The 9,763-nt window shown below is 47.6% G+C and overlaps 1 protein-coding gene across 2 annotated transcripts in view; it reads left to right on the top strand.

Annotated features, from left to right (window-relative positions):
• Positions 1-2,284: 2,284 nt before the first annotated feature.
• DGKI (diacylglycerol kinase iota) overlaps positions 2,285-9,763 on the top strand; it is a 200,996-nt gene continuing 193,517 nt past the window's right edge. The window contains exon 1 of one of the 2 annotated variants that reach the window (XM_066549925.1): positions 2,285-2,679. In XM_066549925.1, the coding sequence (XP_066406022.1) occupies positions 2,285-2,679 (395 nt within the window). The remainder of the gene's footprint in view (positions 2,680-9,763) is intronic. The other variant, XM_066549927.1, reaches the window with a different exon arrangement.

Raw genomic sequence — 9,763 nt, 5'->3', positions numbered from 1 at the left:
TTCCCTTGGCTTTACTCCAAAAGGCTGAAATCCCTCCTTTCGCTGCAGCTCCTCCATCATTCCCACCGTCCACCCTGCTATTCATGGCATGCAGTGTGGTGAGAAGTTCCCACCCAGGAAAAAGAGCTCCCCACCTGCTGAACCTTGTCAGCTCTCCCAGACAATCAGGGGAGGCACCACAGAGTGGTGTGGGGTGCTCCATTTAACCTCCATTTAACAGCACTTTGGAGATGAGAACCCAGACCTGGGAGTTCGGATTTTTTTGTTTGCATGATAATCCCAGATACTGGCAAAACCTGCTAAAAATCTATTTTTGTGCTCATCCTTTCCCTCCTGGCCCAGTGGTATGTCTGCAGCCACACCTTGGAGCAAGCGTGATACTCCTACAAAGTTTCCACTGTTGCTGCCTTCCTGTACCCACAGGGATTGACAGCTCCACCACAGGTGTAATAGCATAAGCAGGGCTTTCCTTCACGAGCCTCAGACTCTCTCATAATTGCTCATATTCAGAAAAAAAAAAAAGGCAAAGGAAGTCAATTTAGCTCTTCATATTGCAAATGAGTCATGCAAATTGCAGCAGTCAGAGGAAAAATAGGTAATCCCGGAGCAGGGTGTAAATTTGGTCATGTGGATAAAAGGGTTATTGACAAGCAGGAGCTGCAGGAGAGCTTGTGCAGAATGAGGAGGTGGCTCAGTGGCATGGATGTTCACTGGAGAGGGGGTAGGAATTCCTGATGAGTTGTTAGGCTCTGCTCCAGATGCTCTGGGGGAGGTGGAGCCATTTGCTGGGGCACAGGCGACAGAGCTGTTCTCATGTGGACCAGAGGCTGAGAGAATAAAGCTGTGAGATGATGCACAGTGTTCTGCTCTCCGAGTGCAAAATTAATTTGCGGTTACAGGTTTTTTAGCAGATGCCATTGGCATCTTCTCATAGCAACAGGCCACACAATTTTCACCAGTGACAAAACCTCAAAATAGGACCGATAAGAGAGGAACTCATGGTGCCACTCCCTACCTTTGGAAGTGACTTTTGGGCTGGTTTTGAACTGCTCTTTGACAGGTCCACCCCAAGATGGTTTCATTTGGTTCTGCAAAAAATATTTGTCACATGGTCTTAAATGGAATGTTTTCACAAGGAAAATTCACTGCTGATTTCCCTGGAAGTTCAACTGGAGACTTTCCAGCTGAGGTCCCAGCTCTCAATGGAAAAGGACCAATGGTTCCAGTGGAGCTCCATGCTGGTTTGGAGATCTCTCTGCACACAGCTCAGAGGAGGATCCAGACCTTTCTTTTACAGTCCTGCATAAGAATCTTAGTTTTGCTTCTAATAAGCAAGGGTTTTACATTGCTTGATTATGCTTTACGTGCTTCACTAGTAATTGAAAGTAATCTGGGAATGGTATTGGAAAGGAGCGAGGGTCAGGTGTAAGGAATCTGTTGACTCTCATGAACCTGATTGGCACAGGACTCACACAGAAGAGGCACGGCTGCTTAGGGAAGCCATCTGTGGAGCACAGGAGTTACTGAAATCTCTTCCTGTAGGGTTTGCCTTCTCTCTAGAGTGTAACTGTTCATGCTGCTTTTTAAATTTATTTTAATGTCTTTCTGTTTTGGATTGCATTACCTCAGGGAACTTTTGCATACAGAAAACAAAGCACTGTCTGTGCATAATTCCTGCAATAATTTCCGTATACCCTCAGACCTCAACCTTTTCTGTACTTTTCAATCTTATTGTCACCTCTTGTGCTGAAACATGCTGACACTTTCCTCTGAAGTTTTCCTTAGTGTCCCCTAATGAAGAAAAGGGAGAAGCAAAGAACAAGGTGGGAGTACAGTTAACTTTACCAAAGGGCACCGTGATGCTTGCCACATGTCTCTGCCGCTGGGCGCTTTGAGACTCAGTGCACCAAACTGAGATCACAGGGGGAGCAAATTGGAAGCGATTGGCAGACGAGGGCAGCGCAGGGCAGCCCTTCACGGGGCTCCTGTGCTCGCTCGGGAAGGTGCTCGCAGTGTGACGGGAAGGGGCTCGCTCGGGAAGGTGTTCTCTCGGAAGATGTTCGCGGTGTGACGAGAAGGTGTTCGCTGGGAAGGGGCTCGCTGGGGAGGTGTTCGCTGGGAAGATGCTCTCTCGGACGGTGTTCGCGGTGTGTGTCGCGGGGCGCGGCCGCGGGGCGGGGCGCGGTCGGGCGCGGCCGCGGGGGCGCGGCGGGGGCGCGGCGCTGCCATTGGCCAGCGGCCGGCGGGGCGTGGCGGGGGCGTGGCCGGGCAGGAGTTTCCCACAATGCCCCGCTGCAGTGCGGCCGCCGATGGATGCTGCGCGGTCGCGCTGCCATTTGCAGCCGCCGCGGCTCGCAGCGCGCCCCGCGGCCCCGGGAGCTGCGGTCCCCCGGCCGCCGCTGCCGCCGCCCCCCAGCGCCTGCAGCCGCCGGCCGGGCCTCCCCTGCCCCCGCCTCCTCCTTGTCGGCCCCGCTGCCCCGCCGCAATGAACCCCCCCGCCGCGGCCGGCGGGGAGGAGACGGGGGCGGCGGGCGGCGGCGGCGGCTGCCGGGGGGCCGAGGGCGGCGGGGAGGCGGCGGGCGCCGCCGGGATCCCGGAGGAGCAGGGGCTGTCCGCGGCGGACGAGTCGCTGGAGGAGAAGCTGCGGAGCCTCACCTTCAGGAAGCAGGTGTCCTACAGGTGGGTGCCGGCCGGGCGGGCGCCTCTCGCTGCGTGGGGAGGCGCAGCCGGGTCCGGCTGTGCTGCCCTCACGCCGCTGCCTGGCTGCAGCACCGCCGGACCCGCCTGACACCCGAGGGGCTTCTTCTTCACCATCGCGAACTCTGAAAGAGCTCTCCCAGATCTCAAGCCAGCGAGCGAACTGCTCTCAGCCCTGCTGCTGCCGTCAGGTTCAGGGTAGCGGCAGCGCCAGGGGAGATGGGGAGCGTGACCGGGAATGTGGGTGAACTTCGGAGTTACTCCGTGCCAGAGTCGGGGGTCTTGCCCGGCTGGCTGGGGATTAGAGCTTGCCCTTTTCAGTGGAAACACAGCCGCCCGTGATCCCGGCGCCTCCAATCGCTCCTTAAGGGGATGGGAAAAACCTTTCTGGCGGCACCGCTGCTCCCGGCAGGGGTTTGGCTGTGGGGATTCTCCCGGAGTGCGGTGTCCCCTCCCTGCCCGCTCCCCACCCGCGCCGGCCGCCGTTGCGTAAGCCCCAGCGGCTGATAAGATAGGGGGGCTGATAAGATAGGGGGGCTGCTGTGCCCAGGCGTGGCTGCGGGCTGGGGACCACCAGCGACAGCCACCGGATGGCCTGAGCAGGACGGTACTTTCATAACCAGGGTCCTCCGTTTTCATGGCTGTGCATTTGCTTCACGTGTCTGATGGCAAATAAATGTTTTTGTTGCTCCTGTAAATACACCTGCGCGGAGGAACCGTCGGTGGGGCTGGTCTGCTCCTCTGTTACCAGCAAGGAGCTGCTAATTGCCAGCATCTGCCCAAACGGATTGCTGGCTGAGAAGGTCCGTGCCAAAAAGTTTTTGAGTCTTACCTAATTCTAGTTGCAGAGCCCCTGTGGAGGCAGCACACCATCAGTAACTAATGTTGTAGTGTGCTTAGGGATGAGCTCTCTCAGCCGGGAGGACAGAAACCACAGAGCTGTTACTGGTCCCTGCAAGAGAAGGGTGTCTCTAGCCCCAGGTGAATTAGCTGAAGACTCTCCCCAGCCATGGGGATGCTTAATGTGCTGTCAATTTAGAGCTGGGATAACTTAGGAGCTGGTCTAAGCTCTGCATGTGGCAGGGCTTAAAGATGATGTAATTAAACACTCTTCATAGCTGAAGTTTTATATAATCCTTGATGTGTGCTGAGAGGCTTTCCCCACCAGGGCTGATGGTCCCAGCAGTGAGTGTGAAGTTTGGGATGATTCATCCTAGACTCAGTAAGGTGAGCAATGTGAGAATGAAAACTTACTGGATACCTCTGAAACAAGCATTGCATCAGTCAGCTCTGGGTACTTTTGCATCTCTACCCTGACAGTTTTCTTAGCTTGTGCCATTTAGGGGCAAATCCCTTGCAGGTAAAGGCAAAGTCTGAGGTGAGCTGCTGAAATAAAGTGGCTGCTAACAAGACAGGTTTGCTCTTAGGACAGAAAGCAAGGAGTTTGCAATAAGTCTTCTGCTTTTTTGGGGGGTGGCATGGATAGGGAAGAGGAGACAGTAAAATCTGTTTCTAATGTTCTGCTGTCTAGATTGTTGAGAAATGTGTTAAAGTTGTGGGTATTCTTTAAGTTTTCTGCATGGTCGATATTTGTAAGGGTTTCATGTTAGATGCTTTTAGGAGAAAACGCAGGGGTTTTCTTCTCCTTCTCATCTCCTTCATCTATGCAAGCGTACAACAAGTCCTGAACTTTCAGATATCAAAGCCTTTTCTTAAGCACCTCTTGATGCATATCACTCATTCTACTTGACTTAAGATACGTGCAAGAAAGTACATTTTCTTTGCATCCGTGGTTCTCCACACCTTTTTCTCATTTATGGCCGGTTTCCTACAGATAATATTCACTTTATCATTTATCCATAATGAGAACAATCTGGATAGATAGAAGAGTATAAAACTTCCACAGAGGACCTCCTCTGAGTTCTCCACACCCTGTAACCCCAGTCTCTTAAAATTGCCACCATTTCCCTCAGTAATTTATGGTGCTGAAATACATTTGTGAATGTAAATGGGTATATTCGGTCCAGGAAAACCTATTTACATTAGCACTTGGACTCCCTTACCCACTGACACAATAGAAATTATTCAAGGCTTCACAGAGCCTTTCAAACAGCTCATTTAGGGCTCTCTATGCAGGTGCATTACATTGCCATACACACCTGTAGAGCTGTTTTTATACATTCAGGGAAAAAAAAACCCAACAGCTGGAACTTGCTTAAAATGATAAAGGTGCATGAAAATGCATGTAAAAGAATAAATCTATTGGCGGCAGTTGAAGGAGTGAAATGGGAGGTCAGGGTATTGTTACAGGGGAAAAAAAAAAAGAAAAACTTCTGCTGTGCCAATGTTATTCAACTGTAGTTTGCCTGAGTCTGGGCTTAAAGTATTATCTTCTTTTTAAATTTGTTGTTGAACAGCAAATATCCTCAATGTAGTACATCTCTAATTAGCTGACGTTGTTGTTGCATGCAAAGAACTTGTTAGTTTCCCTTGAATTGTACCAAAACTATGAGTAACAGGTTCAGAAATCAATGTTTTGTACCGATGTGGCCTGTAGCTTGAAAGGCAGGAACCGCTGTATTAAATCCGTCATGATTTTGTGTAGCAAATACCAACGTAGGCGTGTTTGTCCCCCAGTCAAACCAGCAGGAGGAGAAACTCGCTGTAAATAATGCAGGTACGCTTGGTGGGGAGCCTGGCAATGCCCACGACCTTGCTCCCATGCTCGCAGCCATCCCCATCACCTTGCAGCTGGCACTCGGCAGGGCTGCGTTTGGAGCAGATCCGCGCTCGCTGCGCTCTGTCCCGGGTGCTGTGCTGGAACTGGGGACACACGCACGGTGGGGGATGTGCCACTGTCCCTGCCTGGGCGGGACCTGATGGCTTTTTAGAGTGTGGCCGCTCCCGTGTCCGTGGCTGGAAGATCCCTTGAGCGTAAATTCCTTCTCACGGGAGCGCTGGGGCTGGGATCAGCCGGGGGAGCCGCTGGGGCAGAGGGATGGGATGGGATGGGATAGGATGGGACGGGGCTGCAAGCAGAACCTTCGGTCCCTTGCAGCTCCTGTTGCCTTGCAAAGAGAGTGACAGCCAGAGAAATCTCCCTTTTCAGCGAGCAATCTCCCTTTTCATCTCTTAAACCATCCACTCCATGGTTGGATGCTGACATCAGGATGCCAGCAGCTAAGCAGCAATTCTTAGCCCTAATTTATATTTTTCCCTGCACATAGCCCTAATTTATATTTTTCCCACACATAACACATAAGGAGTTAAATATCTTAATGATATTTTGGCTCTTCCGCTGAAAATCTGACACATTGGCTCACAAAAGGAAAAACTTCTTTTTTCTTTTTTTTTTTAATAAACTGATAAAACCAAAAGTTTAGTTTCCCGCCCGCTGTGAAAAGATTGGCAAACGAAAACTGAAAAGTGAATTAAATATGTACATCTGCCAGAGAGAAATGCTTTTTACAGTTTGGTTCTCAGAATAGTATTTATCCCATACATTTCTATGCCCAGCAGAATATTTACAAGATATTGGAACAGAAAGCTGTGAGGTAATTTTTTTCCCCTTTAATTTATATTATTTTGTCATTACAAAGCTTGTGAGGAACCTTGTGGTGTCTTCTAGATTAAGTAGAAGTTAAAGTTGCTTTCCTGAAGTAATTCGTGATATAAAGAGAAATTCAGATTTTACCAAAGATAGATGCTTAGTAAAAATATACAATAAAAAGCTAAGATAGGAGGAAACCTGGAAAATAAAGCATTATCTGGTAGTCTCCTGCAGGTATTTGCACCTCCAAAATCTAATCTGAAATGCAGTCTTGTCATTTAATTAAGCTTAGAGAAACAGTAAAAGTAATAAATAAACAAATAAAAACCCCAACCAAACAAAAGATCATCCCTAAAAATCAAAACAAGACAACCTAAAGAGCAAGCTAACTGAAACAATCAATAGAGCAAATGGTTTTTAATTTCTTAATTAATTATTATTTAGAATTTCAGGGAATCTTGATTAGTGGCATTGTAGATAAAAATTAAGTTGTGATTTTTAATGTCCCTCTTGTGAGAGCTCAGGTGATGTTTGGCAAACACTTGTCACCAGAGAATAGTTTTCCTAGAGAAATGCAGTTTCATTTTGACCAGGTTGAGAAAGCCTGACTGAGGCAGTGGGTGGCAGGCTTTAGAAGTTTTGCTCCTCCCTGAGGCAGGAATTTCCAAATGTGGGGCTGTAATGAACACCTCAGAGTCCTGTGCAGCGTCTTGGCAGCTCTGTGCTCCTGCCTTGTCCTTGGCCAGACAGGGAATTCCAGCAGGGAGCCATGCACTGCCCTTTTGGCGATGGAGAGGTTGGAAGCACTCTTTCCTGAGCTGCCTGAGTCCCCTGGCCACCCAGCTCCACTCCTGGAGCAATGAGTCACTGTGAAAGCACCTCAAGGAGGTGGTTTGAGTTCCCTTGGCTGGAGTTTCCCCCGCCTCCTGCCAAACGGATCTGTTTGGGATGTGCCTTGTGTGCTTTCCCGACCCTTCCTCTGCCAGCAGAAGCCAAGAATCGAGCTGGCCTCTCCCCCTGCACCATCAGCAGGAACTGCTTGCCTGCCCTGGCAGTCAGGAACAGGAGTTATAATTAGAGCAGGTTTTGTCACTGCGTTTGAAGGGGAAAAAGTTATGGCAAGGAAATTCTGGGAAATCCTTATTACAAAAACCCTGTCACTGTTGATGAGCGTTTAAGTACCTGAGACTACAGATGGGGACCAAAGTAGAAATATAAACTTGAAAACATCCTCATTATTTTTGTTCTTTTGTTTTCAGACATGATAACAGTCATAAGACACGTATCACTTCTCAGTAAATATTAAATATAGACGAGATAATAGATGTGTCTCCTATTACTAAGGCTTAATTGTTTAATGAAATGTGACAGCATTCACTAGTGTACTGTGAAGTATTACAAATAACTTAAGCTGAATGACATTTGTAAAAATGAAAACACCCAACACAAGTCTTTGATCTTTTGATTGTGTTGTTTTATTTTACCTAAGTTTCTTTGAATATTAACACATTCTAATCCTATAAATGAGTGCAGCTACTCTGCATGAAAATAATGGATGGGTTTTTACTTTCTACCAAATGTCAAGGAAATAATTCTCACTCTCTGGCCTAATCTCAGAGGATCTGCCTGCAACTGTCTTTGTTAGGAGTTGTGGGTCGGTACTGTGCAGTCTTCTTACCACCCACTCATGCAACAGTAACTCGATTTACTTTGTCACCCAAGACTTTCATCACCATTTTGTCGTTTCCACCCAAAGCAGATGACTGGATGTTTTTGGTACATGAGGAGGCCTTCATGAAGCTATTTGATTTATAAAGCTTTGAGGTGGAAGCTCTGTGCTGCAGCAGAATGCAGAAAAATGCTAGGATAGTCAGAAAGAAGAATCCTACCATGGGAAAATCAAGCTGACATTTAAGGCTCCCTCCTGACATTGAAATGTGGCTGCCAGTCTGGCCATCAATGTCTCTCTATGCAGCACAAAGTAAAGGGATTGTCTTTGAATTTAAAGCGTGTCTGACCTTCTTCCTTCTGTATCTGGGCTTAGCAGCACCTCACAAAAGAGGTGTTGTGAGTGGCGACTGACTAAAATGACACATGAGCTGCAATGGAATTATGTACATAGTCAAAATGAGATAAGTGCACCAGTGATCCGAAAGGGTGAGCCTCTGTGGGCACATAATGAAGCTGTTGTGTAGCACAGGCACGGACCTGTACACTCAGATTGCCCTGCAGGTGGAAAATTTCATGGTGTAAAAAGTGCTGAATCAGGTGCCACATAACTTTGATGAAGTGGAAAACCGATTTTGTTCTCTCTATTCCTTTGGAACAAACGAGCAGGTAGTCACTTCTTCTCTCCTGGGTCAGCCATGGGGCTGAAATTATCTTCTTGAAGCCTCACCAGACTTTTCATAGATCTGTTTGGTTATTTTTTTATTGTTTGAGTGTTTGGGTTTTTTTTTTATATTTTAAATTTTTTTAATTGGCAACTTGGCTGAGGTTTTGGGAAGGAGAGGTGTATAGGCAACAGTCTCCTGTGCTCTTTCTGTTGCTTTGTGTTACATGCAGCATGACATGCACATGTGACAGTCAGACAAAAGATTTCACAGATGTTAAAGAAAGGAGGAATGGGGGAAAGAATAATAATAATAATAAAAAGTCAGGAGTGGCAGCCTCACATCTTTGTATCCACTTCTACTTACAGAACTGTCAGTGAGAAACTTTGCCTTGGAATAAATTGTATGTAGAAATTTGGAGCTCTTCTTTTGTCTCACTTTACAAAGTTGTTGTTTTGGTTCTTTAAAAGCTCTTTTTAAGTGGAAGTAATGCATGAACTCAAGTATATGAGTACATGTTCACCCACGTGTCCAGTGTTGGTCTGGGGGCATTTTTTTCTCCCGCTTCTTTTAGTTTTTGAATGATTCTATGATTTGTTGCCCTTAGCAAAGAAAAGTGGTGTGGGATGGGGTATATCTGAAAAAATAAAGTGTTGAGAGTACCTCTAGAGAAGCCCATGTGTGTGTAGGGAGACTATAGGGGCCTCTGTGTGGGTTAGTGCTGGGTATTTGGTGGCTGTGTGTGGCTGGAGTGATGTCCCTTCAGGGTGAAGAGGGTTTATGGTGGGACATGGGCACAAAAGACTTTGCTGTGTGCTTTAAAAGTTGCAGTCATGTGGGAAAGCCATCTGTGCTTTCACCAAAAACCTGCTGGGCCCTCTGTGGGCTGAGAAATACACACCACAGTGTGCTGTATGCTTGTGGGCCTTGGTGCATGCTCTGTATAAATATCCAGGGACAAAGATGAAGGATAAACGACAACGTAACAACAACAACATTATGTTGTCATTATGTTGCTAATTCCAATGTATGGTGTGTGAGTTTTCAGCCTTTTTCTGTCCCTTTCTCAGGGTAATGCATATTTATGCATGCAAAATGTTAATGTGCTTGCTCATGGCAAAGGCCATAGGTCTGATGGAAAGGGCAGTGCCAAGAGCTGTGTCCCAGGTTTTCAGGCCCATTT

This window comes from Molothrus aeneus, chromosome 5 (genome assembly GCF_037042795.1).
Source record: "Molothrus aeneus isolate 106 chromosome 5, BPBGC_Maene_1.0, whole genome shotgun sequence".
Classification (NCBI taxonomy): Eukaryota; Metazoa; Chordata; class Aves; order Passeriformes; family Icteridae; genus Molothrus; species Molothrus aeneus.
Note: the sequence above shows the minus strand (reverse complement) of the source record. Positions and strands in the feature narration are given on the sequence as shown.